General features: G+C 37.7%; 1 protein-coding gene across 1 annotated transcript in view; it reads right to left on the bottom strand.

Annotated features, from left to right (window-relative positions):
* Positions 1-26,323, bottom strand: part of PRKCE (protein kinase C epsilon) — a 293,250-nt gene that overhangs the window by 174,188 nt on the left and 92,739 nt on the right. The window contains exon 2 of the mRNA XM_056357343.1: positions 16,368-16,431. Within this exon, the coding sequence (XP_056213318.1) occupies positions 16,368-16,431 (64 nt within the window). The remainder of the gene's footprint in view (positions 1-16,367; positions 16,432-26,323) is intronic.

Here is a 26,323-nt window from a genome sequence, read left to right as displayed (position 1 = left end):
TAATATTTTCCAGGCACAAGAAGTTTAATAATAAAGTTTATAACAGTAAACAGAAGTATTAATAATAAAAGTTTATCACAAGAAGTTATAAAATATTTCTTTAAACTACAAAAATACATATATATGTGTGTGTACACATACACAAACGTATGTCCTTTTGATGGATAGAAACAGTTTAGTCGAATTTTTTTTCATCTTTTCAATGGTAAGATTAATTTTGGTTTTATAATCTGAATGGTCTTTTAACAACAGTATCTCCTATTTATTCCATTTTCCCAATGGATTCTGTTTATCTTCTCAAGTGAAAAACATATAAGAAGTGGTGTTTTGGATTGGCAGCTCCATGCCTCATTATTGCTATATAAAGGCAAGCTAATTTATCCCCCCAAACTTATAATAAAGCACAAATATTACAATTTGCAATTATTTTTTTTCCTGCTGGATTGGCAGCTCCATACCTCATTATTGCTATATAAAGGCAGTGTAATTTATCCCCCAAACTTGTAATAAAATGCAAATATTACAATTTGCAATGATTTTTTTCCCTGCTAAGAATGAACTCTAAACAATAGACAGCTACAGTTTCTCTGCCACACCAAAATAGTGACTTCACCCCAGAGCAATTACATGTTTCAATAGCCTTTCCAAAATAACTCCAAGTGGAAAATCCACTCTGCTGTTCAACTGATTTCATCATCTATGTAACTGCTTTTACTTATCCTAACTATAGCAAGCTTTAAGGATCTCGGCAAGGAAGGATTTACAGGAAATTACAGCTCCAAATATCGATATCCGAGTAAGAATCAGTTTTGCCAGAGCAGGGACTTCAGACTTTGGCCTGCCTGCGCTTCTGGAGATGAAGCTGGCAGGAAGTGGAAGGGGAAGCAACGCACTTGAGGCCAGGATAACAGCTCGGCAGGAAGCGAGGGAAGGCAGCTACAGGCCAGTCAGCAAGATAATGAATACAAGCCAACCTTACAGTAACGAGGAGAAAAAGAAGTTTGACTTTGATTTTTAGCTCCAAATTCAAACAATACGATTAATGGTCATCTGCTCTCTTCCTCCCATTGTAACAAGGCATAAAACGAGCTTTGTTTGGTTTAGCATTCAGAGCAAGAGCAAACACTACTTGTATGCACCGGTGCCGAGAGCTGTGCATAATCAAACCCTGTACAAAGAACCATGGGACAGATTAATGCTTTTGTGCCTACAGAGACAGATATCAGGTGGGATTTTCACAAGAACCTAAATGAGATAGGTGGCTACATCCCACAGAAGTTAAGGAACAAAGGGAGAAAAAGGCTTGTTCCACGTTTCTTTCTGTGGAGAGGTATTTGCCTCAAGAGACTGTGTGATTGCTGCAACTTTTCCGTTGGGTTCTCTAGAGGGAGCTACTACAAATAGGTACTAATCAAGTGAAAATAATAATAATAATATATATATATCTTTAAAAAATAATATAAAAACTCTTTTTTCACAATTGCTGAGGTTTCCCCCATTTCTTAGAAAACAACCTTCTGAAATGCTATTGATTACGTTGCTACAAAAAAGTAGCAGTAAATTTCCAAAAAGGATGTCAGTATTAAGAACACTAAACAAATTTCAAACTGAAATTACCTAATCTTTAAGAGCACACTTCATGTTCAGCTCACCTGTGATTAATGTATATCAATTTATGAAGTCAGTATTCAACTGTTATCTGAGGAAGAAGGACTGAAGTGAAAAGGAAAAGTTGGATACTATAAAAATAGGAAACTAGTAATAAAATTTAGATCCCACTAAATTTAACAGTGCCATTATTCAACTTTATTCTGAGTAAGCCTTAACAGAAACTTCCATTTTCTAGCTAATTAAAAACCCCAACCATATGTCTCCAGGGAATAAAGAGAAGAACGAATAAAAAGAAAACCCAACATTGATACCAGCAGGCTGAAGAAATAGATTCCAGATGTTTAAAGGCAGATTCTTTACTTAAGTCTTTCTTGTGTAGGTATGAAACTGGAAGACAAGATGGATTTTTTTCATGTTGTCTTCCAAACCTGTTATTGATGTAAAATTGTTCCAGTGGAACTGGGTTGGCCTCATTAAAATCACAGAAGAAATACTGCATACCTCATGTTATCCAAAAAAAGTGGCAACAATTCCAGTTTCACCTGTGCTACTGCAAATCCAATCCACCTTTAAAGTCTTATATACGGTCCTTCAATGCTGGTAATGTTAACTATAGCAGTAATGCTAGACGGAATCAAAATATTAGGTAAATACAACCATAAGAGATGATAGTTGTGACTTCAGCAGCATATGGTATTTATAATAAAAAAAAAAAAAAAAAAGAATCTGGTAACAAAGTAATTCCATTTTGGTATTTTATATGGTTAAAAGAGTTTGTACAAGAAATAATAAAGATGCAAGCTCTCAAATACAACTTTTATAGCCTGTACATCTGCCATACACACAGCAAAGGGTAACTGCTTTTACTACTTTTACTATATATAACATTAGGAATCAGGAATCTTGTTCCCTAGAAAAAAATATTAATACTGCACAGAAACTGGCATAGAATGTATTGGTCAGTATTAGTTGCATCAGCTTTTCACAAGGTTATTTGCAAATGATTTCAGGATTCTTAAAGGCTTTCTTCTCCAAAGGCAGAAGCAATGAAATGAAATATTTTCCAATAGTTTTCATAGTTTGTTACGTGTAGCTCAACTGGCACAGAAGAAAGATGTTTGTATTTCCTTTCATTGAGTTGTCATTCTCAGTTTTTAAAGGAAAGAGTGTACCCAACAACTCAGGTAAGCTGTCCAGCTGGTGGCAAGAGTTCCACCGACTCATGTTGAGGCCCAGGAAATGGGTGATAAGCCTGAAAAGAATACAGAAATATAGGCTCATGCTATTTAATTGCTCATATCCCAAGTTAGCCTTTCTGGAGCAATACAGAGTTAGAGATTTGTAAATAATGAGGACTGTCTGTGGTGCTGCTAAGAAACAGAAACATGAAAAGCTGGACACATCCTAATATGCCAAAAGGCTTGGCTACCTGAGGTAGAAAGTCTGTGAGCACACAGTCCTTCAGAGAAGACATCAAACAAGATACTACTGAGTACATGAAGTCTCTCTCCCCTTCTCCCGCTCAAAAAAATTAGAAAAAATACTTGAAGAACAAGATACGGTTTCCTTATATAACTTAGTCAAATGCTCAAGCACAAATAAGGGAAATGCTTAATGTACCTAACAGAAGCTAAACAACCTCTAGTGATGTATACCTTCTGAAATGAACACAATCTAACCCTCCAAAGCAGTATCTCAACAAAACAAGAAATGTTGATTCTGATATTGATTATACCCCATGAAGACTAGATGTCTGACCTTCCCTGAGCATGTATAATTTATCTCTTTAATAAAGACCAGGGAAGACAGCCTTAAAAAAACCCACCCAAAACCAAAAAAACACACACAAAAAAACCCCAAACCCCAAACAAACTATTATTAAAAGTTTTTAAATCTTGAAATTCTGAAATTAATTTGCAGTCTTCAGCTTTTGTTTTGTTTTGGTTTTGCTGGTTTAAGATCAGTTCTTAAATTGACTACATTACTGCACACTGAGAGAAAAATCTATTATGGTCAACTTTCCACTTTCAAATTTAAAATATAACTAAGAACTAATAACTCCTGCATTTGTACACAAAGATAATATATTCAGTAAAATGTCCAGAGGAAGGATTTTGAAAAAGGATCCTCAACTGTAGTTTAGTAAATACAGCCAGTAAAACCAGTTTTAACAATAATGAATCCTTAAAAAAACCAAAACATCAAAACCACCCCAAAACTAAAAGTTCATTTAAGATTCTGAAACAGGGATAAATTGTATTTTAAATAACTGCAAGAACATTAGATCACATTGAGTGTACTTTCTACTCTTTCAGTGAAAAGCACACAGTTGACTGAAAACAAGATATAAATCTAAATCTTAAGTCCTTTTCCAGTCTTCATCAAGCTCCTTCTCTCAAGGAGAACTTCCACTTACTATCAGCCTTGCAGGACAATAGGCAGATGTACTCCTATTTTCCAGAGGACTCTGTTGATTCACAGAAGAATCTTGCCCAAAGTCAAGATGACAGATGTACAAATTGCTCCAGTTATGGGGTTTAATCAGACAATTCTATTGTCAACAACATTCTTATAAAATGGGTTCAGCAGTGATTCCATTGCATACATCAAGAGCTATAATATTAATCTTGGATGAAGTACTGTATTTGAACCAGTCTTGAAGTGTATTCAGTATAACCACTATATATTTCTATTCACTCTAAAAACTATGAATGCATGAAAACTGTGTGCACTAAAACAAACATCATGGATATTAGCAAAATCTGCTGTACTTAAGGAATGCATACAAATTAATTATTAAAAAAACCTTAGGGTTTTTTTATAAACTTTAACTCTGGGTTTTTTCCAGAAACACTTTAAAGTCTTTGAAAGTAAATAAAAACATATTTAGTGCACAAGCTGTTCTAACACCAAAGTAAACCAGATACTGAAACTTAAATTGCTGTAGTCTAAAAAACAAAACCCCCACTATTTAAATTTTACTTACTGCTTTTGCAGCTAATGAGACCTTTTCCTTCTCCTTTTTCCTCTGTTCAGCATGTGTTCTATGTGATTCTTACACTGACATTTACAAAACATTGAAATACTTGTGAACTCTGCTTCTGAATATAGTATTAAGTATAATGTTAATTGAACACGAGGGGGCGCGTTGCTTATTTAATTAAACAACTGAAATGCAGAAGACTGTTTTTGTTAAACTAACAACTCACCCGGTGAGGCAAAGCCTCAAGGACGATTTTAATATTCTGACCTCTGCACCTGAAACTTTCTTCAGGTGCGAAGCCAATTCCACAGTAGTCATCTGACTTTTACCAAGCCACAAATAAAGTCCTTGCACAAGATTATGGGGAGACTGGTCCTGTTAAATGGACACTCTTTCAAAAAATAAAACCAGATGGCTTCAGTTCTGTGTTGTACAATAGTTAAATACAGCATCATATTTTTAATTAAGGATGGACTAGATTTTCAAGCACCCTGACCAAAGTATGAATGCAATTATACATTCACAGATGCATTTTTTTGAAGTCTAAATGGGGAAAGAAGTAATTCTTCCTTCCTAGTTCTTTCTTGCCTTATGGTATTGCTATGCAAATGTAAACAATTATATTGCTTTGAAAAGAGAGAAATACGGCTGCTTCTAGTATTTTAGACAGAGGTGAACTGATACCCTGGGTCACTTATCTGTGATGGAAAATTCACGAATTTCAATGGAAGATGTTTCCTTTAAATAACACCACTCACAGCAGAGCAGACTTGCAAGATGATGAGATGAAGTTTAAAAATGTTATATTTTTTTATAATATAAGAGTCTAACAAAGAAGAAAAGTATATGCTTAACAATTAACTGGAAAGATCCAGTTTCCTGGTACTGATCCAAGAATAATAAACAGAGAAGTAGAAACAGTGTATTTCTCAGTGTTCCTTTATAACACTCTAATATAAATGAAATTTTCTACCTGTTCTATCTTCACTAAAGACAAGGGCTTCCCTTTTTATATTTTTATTTATATTTATTTTATATATAGTATTTTTATTTATTACTGTAACTAATGTCTAATTATTGGGACATTTGCTGTACTGCATGATCAAAACAAAAAGTAACAGCAAGTAGAAGTTTTTCTGATTTGCAAAATACATAATGTATTAACTTTTCTCAAATGCTTTGGTTTATCTTTACTGAAACTCCATATTATGCACCACAGGTTTTTAATATTGTTCACTCTTCTGGAATGCTAAGTGCAAAAGACTTAAATGATTTAAGATACTGTAGAAAACGAGCACAGGTAATGGGACTGTGTTTTTAGAACATTCGCTTTTTTAAAAACATCCAAAAGTTTGAAATTCAGGCTTTTACTTAAGAAATAGCAATGGTAATTTTCAGTTAAGTTACTGATTCTTTCAAATAGCTTTTAAAACAAAAACAATTATTAACCTTTACTTAATATATTACAACATTTTTAATGCTTATTTTCAATGGATTCATGGAATAAATATGTGATCGTATGCAGATTTTGAGCCTCCACTAAGAAAGAACTTCCTAAACTGATTCCTGTTTCCAGCTGTACTCAAATATTTTAACCTTGCAAGACTACAAGCAAAAAAACCAAGTTTTTTTACTCCAGTTACTTATGCTAGTGTATAACTCATGTTTTAAAAGTAGAAGTACATTTTTAGACTACGTTGAAGGCAGTAAACATCTGGTTATTGATGTTCACAAAAGACATCAACACGCCAAAGTTTTCACAACCTCACCAGTACATGGAATAGCCAGGAACACGGCTAGACCTGTCTTTAATGTATGTATTACCTCATCTATTCATCCCTCCATCAATTCATCAAAACAGAGTATATCAAGTCTTTTTTGCTCAGTGATGCTAACAATAAATAGACTTGCTGGGCAGCAAAAGGGTGAAGGAACAGATCGATTCACAGCACACTACTACAACAACAACAGTGTAGAGCAAAATACAAACAAATCATAACATAGCATAGCTTATGTATGTTATGAAGTATAACAAAACCAATATATATAAACTATGATACTATATTTTTCATATCACATCATGCTACACAAAAAGCGTTAGATTATTGTGTCTTATATTATGAAATAGCTACCCATACAGAGATTTCCAAAGATGTATGTCTATTTCAAATATTATTATTAGTTCATGTCTTTCTTACATTTGAAAACACCCCTATTGATTTTAATTTTATTCTTTTCTCCAGTTTTCTTACAAAAACACACTAGGCATATGCAGTAGTAAAACTAAACATGCCTATTCCAAAGGTCTTGCACAATGTTGTTAGGCAAAAAATAACATATGGAAATTACAGCTTCTACTACATAAATGGAGAAGAGGGACAGCAGTTTGGAACATGGTATGTATGAGAGTTTCATTACTTTTCTATTTCAGCCTAATGCAATTTTGCTTAAACAATTACAAACTCTTACAGTATAATACAAAGGTGCCTTTAAACCAAATCCTCTACCAGTGTCTTGCTTCCTGTGAGGCAGTTGTTTTGGCAAACAGCTAGAAGCCTGCCAAGACAAGGTCATCCATCTTTGCCTGAAAAGCTTGAGCCAGCTTTATACAGTAAGGACTTATTACAAACACACAATGCTTACCAGATGTTCAATCAGCTAACTGGATACAGTCCAAGGGACAGCTGTAAATCCATGGAGAGATGTTCGTTATGAAGGCATTTGCCACACAAAGTCAAAATTACATAGGCAGCCTTTGGAGAACCTCTTCACTGAACAGTGCAGTTTAAAAGAATCATGTACCGACAGACTGAACTGTCACCAAGTGCTGATTTGTGTTTGCACTGATACCTTTAAAAAAAATTTGGGGTTTGAACAGTTAGCCTGCAAAGTTCATTTTCCCAACCAAATGCCTGTGCCATTACTGAAGTCAGTATTAACTTGCAAGGACAAAGAACTTAATATGGACTCTCACACTATTATTTCACAGCTCCTCTTCTTAGACCTTCCAGTTATTGTCATTCAGGTAACAATGCACAAATGTCTGCTTTCAGAAGCCATGCTATCAACAGGTGAAGTTTTGTCTTGGAAAAAAACGCATCCCCTACCACACCAACAAGTAAATACAGACCAGAGTCAGTTGAATTACAGATAACCACTGACCTGAACTTATTCTAACAGATTTGGGACAAAAGATTTATTTAAAGTTGTTTATTTAGGATATGACAAAGTTGTCTGGCTGAGCATCATAACCTTCAAGTTTCCACATTAATATAAATGCAAGGCTTGCGGGTTGTTTTTGGTTTTGGTTTTGTTTTGGGGTTTTTTTTTTCCTGGGTTTCTTGGTTTGTTTGTTTGTTTTAAAGAAACAATCTAGAAACTCAAGATTTGGCTAGGCAAAGATTTCTTCCAGTTGTAAACACAGTCATAAATAGATGACTAGTTCCAAGAAGAAAAAGAAAGAAAAAAAGAATGTTCATTTTTGCAACAAGCATCCACACTTCAGCACAGATATATTTTAAGATTAAACCAAATAACACACAAGAGAAAAGACATGCTAATAATAGTTTTGAATTATGCCTCCTAAGAGGAGAAAATGAAGTCAATAGCAGAAGGAGAAAACTTTGTAAATCAGCTTAAGCTTCTTTTATCTCTTTGATTTTACCCTTTTTCCCTTGTGGTCTGAATGCTGATCTTTTGGTACTGAGTTGAACAGGGATGAAATAATCCCCCAAACCCTACCTACATAAAACCAAAGCTTCAAAGGAAGTAGGTTCTCATTGAAAGCAAAGATTCTAGTTACATTTGAAGTTGGCTCACATGCTACTGCTTTCTGGTGTTCTATTAAGCAAGGAAGCCTACAGTAGGAAAACCAAACAGTCAGTGTAATATCCTACCTTTACTCAAGCTATGCATAAGAAAATGAGATTAGGTTTTTAGAAGAAGCAACTTACCGAGACTGAACAGAGCATAACAAATGTGTGCCTGGTTTCTCTGACTGGATATTTTTCTTTACATCAGGAAGGGAGAAAAGCTATACAGTATGAACACTTCAAACCCTGTATCCCCCAGCACGCAGTATTCCTAAGAACTTACAGGGGGAGTTGCATTTATGAAAGAGCTCTAACTCATGAACCTACCTGAGTAATGTGACTTAAGACAGACACCATTCAGTTAGCACTGCCAGTTCAGCACTGTCCTGTTCAGATAGTTTCAGATTATTTTAACTCCCAGAAAAAGCCCCAGCCTCGAGTCTAAAAACTTAATATCCATGTGGCTTGCTAAGCCTTGGCAGCTTCCCAGGCACCAAGCAGCATCCTTACTTCACAGATAATTTACATTTTATACCTGGAAGACTGCCTGCCCGAACGCCACAAATAATCCAGTGGTGTAGATCCTTTCTGCTTCACCTACAGCTCTGGAGGAGCTACAAAGGCTTGTTGGGGCCCCACTGGGAACAGCACAGTCCAACTCCACCTTTGCCTCTCCTCAGACTCTTCCTAAGCCAATTCCAACACATCAGCTTCTCTCAGACATGAAAACGCAGAGGAAGTTAAGGATATGTGTGTGTTGAATGCTCAATCAAATTCTGCATTTCAAAATAAGAGATAAGACGGTCTCTGCAGTGAAGCTAGTTAGGGGCTCTGTGAGTCTTCTTTTCCATGTGTTTACCACAAGGAACATGGCTTATTATACAATAGGTTCTCCATTCATTCTCATTTAAAAAGCAAATTAAAAAAAAAAGTCTAGAAAAGCGGTAACCTTTGTAAACAAGTGGTTAAACCAGCAGACAAAACTAATACAATAAAGAAGGCTGACTCCCGTGTTAAAATCTTAAAATGCAATTATTTGCAATAAAAAGCTGGTGATTAACTTGGAAGTTTCTTTTAGAGAAAAATGCTAATGCCAGGAGGAAGAGCAAAGGTGGGCTAGAGATACATCCTGATGGAAGAGATGTATCAGTGGGAATAAAGAATAATTTGTAGCTTCTAAAAACCTGAGAAATGTTTCTAGAAAAAGAGGTGAACTGCTCCTCACCTACCAGAAGAATATTCGGCTGAGGTCTGTCTACCTAGTCATATATTAGAAATTCTGAGCAAACTCAAGCATTCTTTCACAGCCAGTTTACTACCCCAACATCAGTTACCAGAAACTGTTTCACATCCTGGCTCATCAGTTTTCCAACAGCACCACATATCTCCCAAAATTGCAACAATCAGAGATAATTTAAAAAATACAAAAACAGCCACCCAATCCAAAGTTGTATTTGCAATAGAAGACATCAGTGAAAGAAAACACCACTTTTCACTAACACAAATTCCTGAAACAGCCAAGCAAAAAGACTAGCTCCTGGATGCATGTCATTTAGACAGATTTCTGTGTAAGCACCTTCTTCTGTTCTATGTTCAGACAGTTCCTAGCACTACCAGATCTCATTTTCTGAGCCCTTAAAGAATAAGAAGCACAATTAATTATGATAACAACAACAACAACTACAAGGAACAACTAAGGAACAAAAGCTCTGATAAATGGACACACGGAGAATTGTAGAGATGGTTTGGAACCCATGAGATATTTTCTAGTAACATATCTTTGCAAAAGGATGCTGCAACACAGAACATAAATACTATTTTTCTTGTTGTATTGATTCTATCAAAGTTGAATGCCTGGAAAAAATCCTGTGGATAATGTGCTTAACAAGCTATATCTGTGTTAAAGATTTATCAACTATGACCCTGCTTATACTGGTACTATTTTCATTTTTCCAGCAGAATTTCTGCCATAACACATGACAATCAGCAATAATTGTATTTGCAAAACTTAAGGCCTTCAAGTAAATGAACTGAGAAGAACCAGGAAATCTCTTCTAAGCTCATATATTTTAATTTAAATATATAACCTAATGTAGTCACAATTCTAAAGACTTTGTTGGATATTTCGATGCAAAAGGTCTAATAATCAACCTAAACAAAATGTTATGCATTCACAAAATACTGCCATGACTTCAGCTAACAGTCTTTATCATTAAATATCACCTGAAGTTCTTCATCCTGTGAAACAAGTTATCTTATGAGCATATGAGTTTGAAGATGAATGTATTAGAAAAACGTAATCTCTTGTAATTACATAACTTGTAGACGTAACCAAGAACTTCCAACAGGCTGCTTTCTGCAGTACCTACCACCTCCAGCATGAGTTACGGTGTTTTATTGCAGTTCAACTCCCCACTCTAAAATAGGGAATCTGTAATTGTATAGAAATACAATTGCATAATGTAAATCGGGACATATAACAATGAAAAATAATCATTACAACTGATTAGACATAGTACATACAGAAAGAGTTTAGAATAGTTCTTAATTCTTAATTACATATTGCCTATAATAAATACAGTTAAGAAAAAAACCTAATGTGCCAAGGTCATTTTTAAGTCACGCTACAGTTGATTCAATACTGACATATTGCAAATGGTAACTTAATAAGTTGGTAGAAAGCTACCATAAGTAACTGTATACATTTGTGTCACACATAAACCAATAATTCCAAAGAAAGAAGAAATCTACAATAATAAATGCAGCGGGGAGGTCACAAGCTTTTACATACACCAGCATCTGTCTCTCAGTCTATGTAAAACTAACTTAGTTGAAAATGTTTTTGATCATTCCTCAGGCGATTTAACTCTCTTACCCACTTAATGGCCATCTGTTATTCTAGTTTTTAAATCTAATCATTGTGTCATCATATTAGTTAAGTTTTAAACTTTCAGCCTGCATTTGTATCTCTATCAGCTACACCAGAACTCTTAAGTATTTCTGAAATCATTCAAACAACTTCACTCACAAAACTCTATAAGCACTAAAACAGATGAAAAACCACTGACAAAGCATGTCAATTCAACTGTCAATAAGTGTACTTCAGTCTAGAAACAACACATACACCACAGCAACACTGAATTAATACAGAAAAATCAATATGACCTTGGACAACAAGCAGCACTGAAGAAATTAATAACACAGCATGTTTATAGGGTCTCCTGTTCATTGAAAGACTTATAAACACCCTTCTCCAGATGAAGATACAAGACTAAAAACCTGTGCAATCATTAGATGCAGTCTGCAAAGTAACAGCAAATAAATATGACAGATCTTTCCCAAGCTAATTACTTCTTACAAACACCAGCCTCCTATAAACTTCATTTTTCTTATATACTGCATATATAAAGTGAAGTCACCCAATGTTTGGTTAATAGCAGAATTGACTGATTACATGCTTTGCAAGTCTGATAAAATATTCTGGCAGAGTAACAACCACCACCACCTTGATCTTGTCTCCCAAAAGTAAGTTATTAGAAATGCTTATTCTTAAAGATCCTACATGATTGCAAATGGGACAGAACATGGCTCAAAGAAGTTAATAAAAATATTCCAGCTAATACTACCGGATGATTTGACAAGTCCACAGGAGCTCCATTTGTTTGTTTGACCAAATGGATTTTTTTAAAAATATCCCTTAAAGTGCTAAGTGGGTAGTTACTATTTGTCAAAACTTTAAAAATCCAATAAATGTATTAAAACTGTAAACAAATATTTTTAGGAATGTAACTTTACTGATTAACTGTTGCAGTTATTTTAGCCTGTGAATGAACACCTCAGTGTGTACCTACATTTGGGAAGTTTCCACTGACACAGCTGTTTCCATTCATGGGAAACATAAATAGGTATTTACACTGAATGCAAAGAGGAATTTTAAAGTAAATCTACAGAAGGTAAAAAACCCTGCAGATCAGTTTTGACATAGAGAGTGTAAAGACCACAACTGTTACAGAAATACTCATTACACAGTTTAAAATGGAGAATTTTTAAATTGTATTTTAAGAGCTGTTTTCTCTCCCTCTTCCAATGCCCACATCAGCAAAGCATGCTTAAGTATTTTGCAGAACTGGTTTTGAAAGCAAAACATGGCAATGTTCAAATTCTAGTAGAAAAAACTAAATCCTACTTTCGAGAACATCACCTTCTGTGTGATAAACAGTTCAATTAGCATTTTCTTTTCAGTATGTGGGCCACACAGTTCCTACTACAAAATTTACAAAAGATTGCTAAAATGACTAGTTACTCACCCTCCCTCTCAACACAGAACAAGCATTCAACAGCTACAAGCAGGGTCCAAAACAGGATTAGTGTAAAAAAAGGTGATGATAAAAATGGTCCTGTCAGGTTTGTTGCTCTTGTAAGGGCTTTTTATGCAGTTTGCTTTTCACTTCTCAGACTTTAGCATTTGTATTTTCCAACCTTTTTCTGCTTCAAAGACTAGAATTGAATGGAAGCAAGTTCTAGAAAATTATGTTTTCAGAAAAAAATCCAAATTCCCTGAGATTTGAGCAATCCAGTGGAAGAGTTGGCAATGCTGAAAGCCACCCAGTGGAGAGCAGTCTAAAGCCTTGGGCTTTCCAGGCTGTCCCCTAACAAGTGCACTGTTAGTGCTGGAGGAGTAGAGCTTCTCCTTCAGGCAGCTTCTGAAAGAAATTTCACAATATAGGAAGCTGGCACAGCACTATGACCTCCCATGGATTTATAGCTTGTCTTTAGAATGGGAAAAAAATTGCAAGTAGCAATATCAGCATCTGGCAGCAAAGGCGGCTTTGCTATCTATGGGTGTCTCTTAACTAGTCTGTCTCAACGTGACAGGGAGAAGCAGAAGTGCTCTTTACCTCCTTTTGTAAGCTGCCGTATTTCCATCTGTTCTGTACTCCTAAGCCACTCAAATGATGAAACTCCATGAATGATTCAGTTTAGAGGAGGGGGGAAGAGGAAGAGTAATTGTGTACTTCTGTTCAGGAAGTCTGCTTATAACAATGAACTGTTCTCATTGTTTTGCCATGCAAGTCAAATGGAGCAGAGGGGTAAGCAATCTGGCAGCTGCGAGTAAGGGACAATTGAATATTAACAGGTATATGGCAACAACATCTTATGTCAATATTCTGTAAAAGCATACTAAAAATATTGAGAACATACTACTAAAGAGTTTCTTTTTTTCCTACTATTTAGGATTTTATATGTAAACTTTTGACTTACATAGCAATTTATTCACATAAGGGTTCACTTGCAAAATTAGGACTTCTGCCTCTCAGAGGCAGTATAATAGAGGACAAAGTTCTCTGCCCATATTAATGGATTCAACTAACCTTAAGTCAATTATACCAAAACAGAATTTGGATATCTATCTTAAAAATCTTTGAGATGTGCCAGATAACTGAATTATGTTATTGATTGCTGATAATCAGAAACCTGCATAGAAGAAACAAGTCTGATTTCCAGTACACAGAATTACAGGACAATACTGGTTGGCATGTATATACTACATCTCAGTGGATCAAAAAAAAATGTTTTATTGCCTTTTTTTTTTTAAATACTGCTAACAGAGTTACATGCAACATGATTGCTTCCTCCAGGTAACATTGTTGCTATAGGTATTTTTATTTTCATAAATTGCTATTTTTTTTCCCCTCCAGAATTTGAAATGAAAAATTATACTCATTTTCAGACCATGAAAAGAATGCTACGTACCCTGTTGCTATTCACAATGAAGATGAGAGTTCAAAAACAAGATCCTAGTTAACAAATTAAGTCAAAAATAGCAATCACCAGCCCTAGCCACTCAGAAGTCATGCATTTAGTCTAACTTGAATCTTATGTTCATTTTATAGGCAATGCATACAGATCAACTACAGTGAACTGCCGCACTGAAACGCATAAAATACATATCAGATGTATTCTATTTACATACATATTTATATAAGTATATCTACATAAACCAAATTAAATAGGCATTTTTTAAATATGTAGAATAAGTTACTTTACATGTGGGTTAAGTGTTTCTATTCACTACAGAACGATGCATACAGTTGTTAAGTTAAACAGGGTTCTTCACCAAGACAGCTGAAGTGAGAGGGGACTCATCCAAAATTAGCTAGACTTCAGCCCTACTAAAGCAGTCTAAAAACAGGATTTCATTACATCGCTAAAAAAACCCCACTAAAATAGTTTATGAACAGTTGTACAAACGTGATCCAATTTCCCTTGTGAGGAAAACTAACTTTCCTAGAGAATTCTGCAATACTTCTACACAACATTTCTCCATGGTTATTAAATTGGCTGGGAAAGCTCTAAAACACAAGTTCTACTTCATTTTGTAAGCACACCAGCTTCTGAAGGATTCTATCAAATTCACCCTCACTAAAGCCTCTTGGTTTTTCCAAGGGCTTCCCATAAGACAGTATTTCGTAAGCTTTTTTCCCCTCAGTGGCCTGTCTCCATTCAAGTGCTCCACTTCAATGCTAACATAGCAACACAAATTCTAGTTCTGCAAATTTCCTTCTAAGCCCTTTCAAGTGTCACAGGGTAATGCACTACATAATATAGGAGACATTACCATAGCCATTTTTTATTTTCCTGTATAAAAGGTTATAGAGTTTTAAAGAACTTTTGAAGAACAGCATAACACCGTTCTTCCTGCTCTTTGACAGTCCGACACACCTGAATGCATCTTGTGATGGAACAGTAACACAATGCTCGTTTGGGTATCAAGAACTACCAATGGAAGGCTGGAGGAACATCTACCTGCTCTAAGACAGAACTACACCATCTTTAACCACATTTTAGTTCCATTATTGGCATGTCATTAGCAAGTCACGTGGAAACTACTATTCAACTGATATTTTCTTCAATATGCAGGAAGAAAAAAAGGCAGAGCATATTTTATGTGGGTACAAAATGTGGCTATAAGGTGAAGTTTAAATAATAGCTTGCTTTGATTTTAAAATTCAGCATTTATAGCAATATGTGGGTTTGCAAGCAACTGTTACTAATTGGTCAGAGCACAACAATTCATTATGAAGAACAGAAATATAAATGCATTCTTCCGCTGTTTCTCAACTGTGCCAGCCAAAATCATTTCATTTCATTTCATAACATTTTCTGTTTCAGCTCCTGTCAGGGTTTACATAAGTCTTCTTTACATACTGTGAACCAATGAAAATGTCACTTAGCTGAGCTCTATAAGCTACTGGGGAAAGCTGATCAGTGGACATAATTTTAAAATACGCAAACCTAAACCAGCCACCTAGGCCATTTCAACAGGTCAGGTTGTCATCAAAACCATGACTAAGATAAACCAATGTGCTTCTTCATAAATTCTTTTATTCCCACCATATACCACCTGACACTCTTCCCAGTTAACAGCAGAAAAATATCTTAATTGTTTAATAAATATTTCTCTTCCATCTTTCTTTGGGTTTTTTTCCAACATGTAACTGCTATATCATAAAAATGAAAACACCATGTATCATTACAATAGTTTGGTCATTACTTTACTTGCAAATAAAAGCATTTAGTAGAAAAATATCAAATATGAGAATAACTTGAAAAGCAAATAAGCTCACACACACACACACTCCTTTGATATCTTATCATTGGTACATTCGTCCAAAAGTAAGAATTTGGAAGTTTCTTTTGATAATTAATACTGTCAAGCTATTCTCATTTCATCATCGTCCTTTTAGCTGGTATTGTTACCATTAGTGATTAACAGGGTAAGATAAACTGCGACTGCTTATTGATTCACAGGCAGATACATCAAAATGTGTTCACTTTAACTTGAGCTCATACAGATTTAAGAGGATATTGGCACAGCACCTCCTCCAATACTTCTACTGCTGAGGCCCTTGGAAGATGCCATTCATGAAAGAGTAAGATAAAAGATTGAAAGTCCCTACCTTCACCTGATGATCCTGAAAGGTCTATGATGACATACACTCTCCCTTCTGGCTCCAAGTCAATCTGCAATCAAGAAGAGAATTAGAAGTAAAACTTAGAATGGCTCCCAAAGCAAGTGACTGCACATGCAGGAAACAGTTTCCAAAACTCATGAAGCTAAGGTGTAGGCAGGACACATGGGCAGGTCTACAGTTCACTACCAACAGAGCCTCCTTTCACAAAGAGGCCCTGAGGACCCTGCACCTTCACTGAAGTTAAGAAGTGTGTGCCCTCAACACTTGGAAAGCTTTAGCCCAGTGAATTTTACAAATCAAATATTCAAAACACTGTTCTGCCATACGTTTGCACCACTGTTTCCAAGGAAACAAGGCAATAAGTTAAAAAGTGCTAGTATCAAATAATTTTTTTTACTGTAATTCATACTGAGCCCAGCTATGCAAATGTGAAAAACAACACTGTGACCTATTCAGATCCCAGGGGGACAGATCAGCTCTGGTCACAGAACAGGGGAAACGAACACACAGGGCTCGGACGGCTGGTTAACACGTGTTTATAATACCCCCTTTGTATTCCCACTGGGAGAAAGAAATACATGCTTTATCCTCTTATTTTGAAATACAAAATTTATTTATTTCTGCACCCTTCTGGTAGATTTTAAAGGAGTCTTTGGTCTTAGGGAGATCACTTTCTCTCAGCATGAAATACAGGTGCTCAGTATCAAGCCACTATACTCTCACAGACTGTGAGAATAAGCTCCTGTACGTTTAGGCACTGCAATAAAGAGCTCATTACAAATCCTGCTGTATTTTACCATACATTTCATCAGCAACTCTAAATACTGCTGGATTTGAGTATCTTAATGGTGCCCCACACATAAAAGACAATTTTTGCTGCCACCCATCTCTCAAAAATTAAACGGTAACTAAAACACTATGTAATCAATAGCTCTTACTGTCACATGACAGCTCTCACACAATTTCAGAGAGTGAGTAAAGCAACATGGTATACATGAATACTGTATTTTCAGTCCATTTTAGTAAGCAAAGCACACAGATAAAATTTCATGTGCGCTGCCAGGGTGCCTCGGGGGGGCCATGCCTGCCAGGGCCTGTCCTATGCCCCAGTGCTCCAGCCAGGAGTGGGCAGACAGGGAGGCACCAGGGCAGCCCCAGCCCCCGGCATCAGACACCTCCCCGGGGATGGGAGCAGGACAGTGCCAGGCCCAGGCTGGGACACGGTGTTGCTGGGGCAGGGGCTGAAAGCCCAGGTGCTGACATGGGGTCCTGGGCCATGGGCAGGGTAGGGGGGCCTGGCAGTGACACTGGGGCCTGCTGGTGCCCCCAGGGCCCTGGCACTCACAAGGAACTTGAGTTCATGCCTGCCACATACCAAACTGGGGTACACAGGGCAGGTGAGAAAATGAGAAAAGGAGACGTGCCCCCAAAAGCCCCATTCTTCCCCCAAGTGAAAAAGCAGTAGGATTATGTGTCATTGGTGCCAGACCAAACAGACACCTCATGTGCCTCATCGCCCAGCCTGGCCAAGCTGGGCTCTCCAGAAACCCCAGAACTTCACTTTCCTGACACTTGTACTACAGCAAGGCAACCACACACAGAGCCTGTGGCTTCCCCACGCAGCAGGGGAAGGTGGGCCTTGCCTCGCCGCCATGGCACAGAGCTGCCTCCTGCGTCACCAGCCACCTCAGGGGAGGGCACTCGACCAGAATAAGACAATAATCAGGGGTCACCAATTCACACTAATAACCTGGGAGAGCAATCTGTTGGTCTTCACAAACCAGCCAGTAAATGAGGAAAGGAAGCAGACGCCAAAATGTCCAGGCTATGCCAGGGCTTGCCCACCTATGTTCAGCGTGCGGCTTCATGGGGTCACCTGTTCTGCCTCCAGGTTCTCTCCGCACCTGAGAGGGCCGTTACAAGGGGGGGTCCTGCTTTTTTACTCCTCCTTTGGGCCACGGCTGCTGCACACATCGGGGCGATGTGAGATGCACAAGCTCCTCCGGCCACCAAGCAGTTTCTCATAAAAATGCTTCTGCGCAACTCGGGAGCAAGCCGGCAGAGGAGCGCACGGCTCCAGCTGATGTCATCAGACCAACAGATCAAGAAAATGACCTCAGCAGCTGTGTTGTGAACAGACCAGGCAGGACGTAGGTGTTAGCAAGGCCAGTGGCTACTCAGAGGAGAGGAAAATGAAATCATGGTGGAGTGTTTTTCCATAAATAAAACAGTTTCTGAACTGGTAGCATGGGTTTTGTGGGGGACATTTTGTGGAGGATGTTTTTTGTTTTTCAATAAAGCTACTGATTTTGAAATACTCTTCCTCTCCCTTTGCAGTTTTTTTAACGAGAAAAAATAGATCAGAGGCACAGGTGCATGAATAAATTTTGATGTCTATGCAGAGAGAGGCTTTTGAAAAACTGCTATAGCACTCAACAGATGTCTGTAATACTCTGTTCGTATCAGCACTATGTACTGCATGGTTAGGCTTTCAGCAGAATACTTTATGCAGTTAAAATCCCAGTGTGCACATGCACAAACAAAAATGCAACACCATCCCTGCAGAAGAATCAGGCATCTGGAGAAGCTGGTGATCACCATCACAAAATCTCTGTTCTGCCCACTGAAGTACAAATGGCTTTGGAAGCAACTCGGGAACCAGACTGCAGCACTGAACCCACATTTCCATTACCCATCAAGTGGACTGTTCTCACATACCATTTATTAGAAATGCTGCTTACTGATTTTGATTCAGAACTTTTGCTGATGCTCTAAGCAGAACAAACTGTTTATAAAAGGGAGTCTCTTTCACAAAGAAAGTATGTTTCAGTCTGAAAACATTCTAATACCAGTAAGAATGAAATAGACATGTTCTGATTTTACATGTATAAAATACCCACATTTCATTTCAGTGAGTACCTACACTGACAGTCCCATCAGTCACAGGAACTAGTAATTTTGCAGAAACTGGTAGCTCAGTTCCCTCAGCTGACCTTACATCTAAAAAGAACACCCCAAAAAAAGCAGAATCCCCTAAATCAACAGGAATCTTTCTTTTGTTCTCAGGTCTTTCACGTATCAAATCAAGTGTGGAATGAGAAGGACTGATTCAATTCTAATTTTGCATAAAACATTTCTAATTTAATGCCTAGAAACATAGTGTATAAATACCCTCAAAACAGTCAGATTATTAGAATATAAACTACATGCCTTTTCCTTGAATCTGCACATTAAACAACACTTTGAAGAAGTTAGAGACTATGCAATGTCATTTTATAAATAAGTAACAAAGGATGCATACAGCACAATCTAAAGTTTCCAGGAATTTTTCACCAAATGCCCTGAAAATTACTACATGTGAAACGCCCTTAGACGTATGTAACCAGAAACAGAATGACTGGCCAAATTCAGCTGAATGTAACAGACACCCTGAATGCAACAGAAATAGTCTGATTATGGCAGTTCTTATTCTGACCCTTCTCTTTGACTAAAAATACTTCTCTCTGAAAGCAGCCAAGCATTTATACACGCAGAGAGACACCATGAGAAGATAACTAAACAGACATGACTGTTCAGAAGGACAACAGGGAACAAGGCAAGATGCAAGCCAGAGATGGGACTGAGGAGATGATATAACAGCAGCTTTGCTGTAAGCAAGATACACTGAAAAATATATGCCTTGCACATACATGTCACATACTTCACATCTAACAAAAGATATAACAACTATCACTGAGCAAAATGTTTGATTACCAAAGCAGTTTATCTTGGCCCACACTATTGCTGTGACTTTTGGTAAAATACAGTTTTAGTAGGTGCAAATAAGATTAATTGTGGAGGTACTTTAAACAACTTCTATGCTGCTAAAAGGATCCTGATGTGGCAGTGTATTGAGATGAGTACAATGATTGCTGGAAAGCAGAACAGATCTTGAAAAGCTCCAGGCATGAATAAAGCATATTAGTAGCCTGTTTCAGGGAACAAAAGGCAACCATCCATAAAACCAGACATACTTAGAGGAAAAATCCCGCGTTGAAGCCATGGCCAAGTTTCAGCATATTGAAGGCATTTATATAGTTTCACAGTCATTAATGGATTTTATTTTCAACACCCTTCTGAGACAGTTCCCCATCTGTAAAATGAGATACTCCCAAAGGCACCAGCTAGACTAAATGACTTGCCAGAACACCATACAAGAAGTCTACAGTTAAACAAGAACTGAACTCTGGTCTCTGGAGGCCCAGACTGCCCACTGGACCGTTTCTTCTGTTCCTCAGTTAAGCTTCCCTTTGTCAAGCGATACGCATCCAGTCTTCCTACACTACCAGAGATGCCCAAGCTGGGGGTTTTTTGTTTGTTTAAAGAACTTTAATGGGTACATATCTAAGATGCAATTTCCTCTCTTTTCCATTCAGTGAATACTCATCAGTGAAAACAATATCAAACAAAAAAACTGCTTAAACATTTCTCTGCAGCGTTTCCAGAGCATCACAATTCTTGGGTAACTCTGAAGTACTGCAAAATTTAATCAAACTACACAAAAGACTGTGAAAATAGTTCAGCTTTTCCTCAAGGTTTTCTTTTTGCAAGCTTTTAACTCCAAAGTGTTCTGAAAAAAATGAGTTCTAAGCTTGTTTAGAAGTTCACCATTTTCCTCCTCTCAGATGCAAGATGTAATTCCCACCCCCAAAAAAATGAAAATCAAGACAGAATTGTCTTAGACTAAGATTTTGCTAAGGAAACCACACACTCTCTCTAATCTTACAGGGATGAGGAAGATCAGAATATGCTATGCAGTTATTCCGGTTGCACCGATACTTCATATTTGAATATGAACAAGATTATGTTCTTGACCACTGTACAGCCTGAATCATTCCATTAACATTTGAGGGTGTTTTTTTCATTCTAGCTGATAGCACCAGCACAGAGATTTTGCATGCCCTGTGGAGCAAACAGAGACCTGTTTCAAAGAAGTGATAAACTGCTATCTTCAGTGGCTCATTGCCCCAGTACCATATGTTTTCTTTTGATCATGAGTTCATCAGCCATTCATGTTCCAACACCAGAACATCAACTAAGATTAGGTGCACTATATGCATTTAAATGCCAGCTTGTCTCAAGAGAAATTTAAGGACAGTCATTGGCATAAATCTCAGATCTGAAACAAACAATCAATAGAAAAATGCATTTTGCATAAATGAATAGCATAAAGGCTGAGTAAGTTTTACTCTTGCTGTTCCTTAGCTAGACAGTATATGAAACCCAGTAAAACCCCTTCAACCATGAAGCTGTTTAGGATTTTGGCAACAGTGTAAACCTAAATGGACTGCATAAGCAACAAGCAACTGCACAAACAATAAGAATTAAATCATAAAACCTGCTTTGCACCTCTTGTTGTGATGTTCTAGGATTATCTGATATCTGGATAGCTTAAAGCATAAACCCCAAAGCACATGATCTGTCACTGCAGATGGCTATTTGAGTCACGCAGGACTTGAGAAGTCAGTATGTATTAACCCTTACTGAGCACAGCATAACAGAAAGTTTCTCTTTGAACAATTTCTCTGAAAAGAGGAGGGAAGGGATGTTGTTTAAAGAGCTGATATCTGCAAAGGCTGAGGGGGTTACATCTGGTGTTTTTAAGGGCATTTACTTCTCCAATTTTGATAAAATACTATTTCCATGAAAACTTCTAAGTAAATCGGAAGAGTTGTAATCTAATAGAAAATGACTGGAAACAGTCTGTGCTGTGTATTGTTCTTTAACTGCAAGATTTTTCTGCTTCAATTAATAGCTAATAGAATACCTGTTTTAACTTATTGAATATAAAAGAAAACATTAATAGTGACACTTTTCAATATAGTCAAAATGGCTGCAGACCAAGTAATTTAAAAACTTTCAAAGCCACCATCATTGGTTGAACATGAGCCAGCCGTGTGCCCAGGTGGCCAAGAAGGCCAACAGCTCCTGGCTTGTGTTAGAAACAGCGCGACCAGCAGGCCCAGGGCAGTGACCGTCCCCGTGCTCGGCCCTGGTGAGGCCGCACCTCGCACCCTGGGCTGGGTTTGGGCCCCTCACTGCAGGGGGGACGCTGAGGGGCTGGAGCGTGTCCAGAGCCGGGCAGGGGCTGGGGACGGGGCTGGAGAACAAGTCCTGTGAGGAGCAGCTGAGGGAACTGGGGGTGTTTAGTCTGGAGAAAAGGGGGCTCACAGGGGATGCGACTGCTCTCTACAGCTCCCTGAAAGGAGGCTGCAGGCAGCAGGGCGGTCAGTCTCTTCTCCCATGTAAAAAGTGACAGGACAAAAGGAAACAGCCTCAGGGACAGAAACATGAGGGGAGGTTTAGGTTGGGTATTAGATCTCTTCCCTGAAGCATTGCAACAGGCTTCCCAGGGAGGTGCTGGAATCACCATCCCTGGAGGTGTTCAAAAAACACATAGATGTGGTGCTTAGGGACATGGTTTAGTGGTGGGCTTGGCAGTCCTGGGTTAACAGTTGGACTTGATGATCTTAAAGGTCTTTTCCAATGTAAATGATTCTATGTTTGCATGATATGATTACTAGAACAGAAGCAAATTCTTGACCAAAACAACAGCTAGAGGTAAGACCAAACTTGCAAACTTCCCCCAGCATTTACACCTGAATCCCTAGCAAGCTCAACCTAAAATGGATAGCTTTGTAATAGGCTCCGTAAGGTCAGCAAAAGAGCCGAGAAAATTTTATTTAATAACATTATCTGAAAATTAACAAATTTCACATGTTAGATCATTCATGACATGAAGTGAACCTGACTTTTATAGAAATTGTCCAGAAAACATGTTGAGAAAGCTTCCCTAGAATCTCTGTTTACCTCCATGATTTTTTTCCCCCCGCAGCCTCTTGGTCTTCTGGCCAAAGAAAGCAGGTCTCTTTCAGAGCCAGTGCACCACCACAAAGTTTGGAAATCTGTGTTTCATTATGAATGTTACATATTTGATTATTACAATTACAGAGAAACTTAACACAGCTTGCCGCATTGTAATTGACCACAATGATATACATAAAAGTTAAGAAATTTTGACCACAGGGGATTCTATCATTTATTTACTCATACCCAAAAGTCAACAAAAAGACATCAAACATCTTGCATGACCTACAGAAAAGATCAAACACTTTCCAGTGCCAGACACATGCACAGACATAATACAGAACAGAAGCAGCCAGGGAAAAACAAGATTCAGCTGAAACAACCACAGTATTCACAAAGCAATTCTGAAACAAGAATCCTTCTATTACTTAATATAGCATATACCGATATTCAATTGAGTGCCCTGAATCACACGGGATACAACTTTGATCTTCCACAATCCGCTGTACCTAAGACCTCTGAGGCACTGACGAAGGAACATTTTTGAATGCATGGTGACACACGAATGCACGTGTGCTTGGGCACAAGCATGCACATCTGTACACCCAGAACTCACATGCTCAGTTTGAGCCCCACAAGGAAGAATACCTTCTGTGAACCACCGTACTGGAACTACGGTGTTCATGGCTCATTTTCTGGTAGAGTCCAGAAGGTGGACTTGGACAGATGGCTATATTTACATGCAACAAGACAGCAGAGCAGTACAAACAGCTGCAAAGGCATGAAGCAGCATGACCACGTGAGGGTCACTGTACAAAACCAGGTTTCTGACTCCCTGATCGGAAGGAAGAGATTGTCGTCACTTTCTTAAAAGCTTCAGTTGGTTAGAGTATGTATGGCACAAGGTATTAACTATTATTAAGGTCTGCAACAGTTATATACCCAAACTGGTTAGGGCTTCTAAATACCTACAATCAGAATTCGTGAGCGAGGGAAATAAATCAGACAGAGAAATTTCTTCACGAGTGGAAAAAGAAATCAATAATCTTAAAAGACAAGACTTCCTAGACTAACCACTCAGGGCACTCTGAACATAACAGTTCCATGGAGACTCATACCAGTATGAGTGTTCCAGGCACATGTGCGTGCTGTTTTGTTGGTTTATTTAACCCAGTACGGTTATCTGATGATGTAAAATGTCTTCTGTTAGTGAGTCTTATAAAGGCAGAGGAACAAGCCAGAGTTACACAGTACATTTTCACTGTACGATAACCGTCTCCACACTAGAAACAGAGGTTGCATTACTTTAGTAATAGTAATGAAGGTAAAGTACAAAGAACCTATGCAAGCCCAGAGGTAACATGAAGGATGATGGATAAGAGCTGGGTTTGGCTGAACAATATTCAACTAGACCTGAGTAAAAGGACAGTAAAACCACCTACAAAACAGAAGCCTGCATAAAGCCATTCGCTTGAAACATCTGCTAAATGCATTTAGATTGTTATTGGATTTAAGAATAAAGGAGCTGCATAATGTGGTAAAATTTGACCTGTAATTTCATCACAAGGCTTTTCAAGAGCATTTTTTTTTTTTGATTCATTAGGTACAGTGGCACTGTCCAAACCATAAGGAAATAACTAGCTGACATAAATTATTTAAAACACATTTATCGTCTTGCTTATGGACATTTTTTAATGTCATCCTACAGAACTACAAACAGGTGTATAGGTAACCCCCTCCCTTCTAGGAATAAAATGCTGAAGAAAGAATCAGGACTGCAAGCACAAAGTGATAAATGCTGTCAAATTATTTTACTACAGTACAATTTCAGATAACCCAACTGCCCATACGCCAAGCCAAAGTCCTAGCTGGCACATTTGTTCAGTCACAGGAATCAATCACATGTGATGATTTATTCACACAGATATTTGGAGTTTCTCCTAAATTGCAGTAGTATTTCCTCTGAGTAGACACCTTTGCAACACTGGACAATCTTTATGAGATAGGTATTTGCATAACAGTAAGTACTTGGATAAGCAGAGGATAAACCTTAGGATTCACTGGTACTTTTCCTGGTCACATACAACAGTTTTGGTGCACTGCATACATTTTTCCTTACTTCTTGAAGTAACTTCCGTGTTTCCTTACTTCCCTTAAGTAAGACTTAACTTCTGTTAAGTTTTACAGATTAAGATATCAAAGCAATGCTACCTGTTTCCTGTAAAGCGTATGGTATTTTTCTTTTCTTTACAGTGAAAAATTGCTTTCTTGTGCTCTCCTCATGCCAGGTACAGTCTGGGAAAGACAGTATATAGTCGGGAATATCCACACAGCATTACCGTACAAAGAATAAAGGAAAAAGCTGTGCTCATTTTTAGACCTCAAAAATCAAGGAGGTCAAAAGTTGGAAGATCCAAAACTAATGTGGCGTAAATTCAAATCTTCTTTTAAATGAAGGACAACATTTCCAAAGGCAAGATAAGTGCTAGGAAATGGTGATATTTAGATCATGTGAAATTGCACTGCAGTTTTTAACCTGTGAATCTTATTCTAGCCCACTATAGAAAAGACAGACTCTGGAACTTGCCTATAAACCTACTGTATTTTAAAACAAAAGTTAGGAACATTGATGACACCAACTCTGAGGCAGCTGACAGCTTTACTCAAACCAGGGTGTCATTGATGTGGAAGATCTTCCCAAACAAACTATTCAAAAATAAGTATGCCTTACATGAAACCTCAACACAGACGAGGCAAACACTTCAGCATTGACCTCAGATCCTTCCCACAAGAGGTTCATGTTTTCAGTCATTCAAACACTACTGCACAACACCTTTCAGTAACTTTCAAGAGAGGTCCTACTGGATTTACAATTGTCAGTTATCCAGTTAGAAGCCAGCAGCAGGGAACTGAAACCACTTTGGTTCAGTTCTAGTTCAGGTTCAGTTGTAAGTAAAGCTGTGCTGGCTTTGTTCCAGTTAGCAACAAAACTCACATCTAGGATTTGTTCCAATTAAAAAAAAAAAAAATACAACAACAACTGTTTATGAGTTTGAGTTCAGTTCAGCTCCCTGGGAAGAAAGGACTAGAGGCCT

The sequence above is a fragment of the Falco biarmicus genome, chromosome 12 (assembly GCF_023638135.1).
Source record: "Falco biarmicus isolate bFalBia1 chromosome 12, bFalBia1.pri, whole genome shotgun sequence".
Taxonomy (NCBI): domain Eukaryota; kingdom Metazoa; phylum Chordata; class Aves; order Falconiformes; family Falconidae; genus Falco; species Falco biarmicus.
Note: the sequence above shows the minus strand (reverse complement) of the source record. Positions and strands in the feature narration are given on the sequence as shown.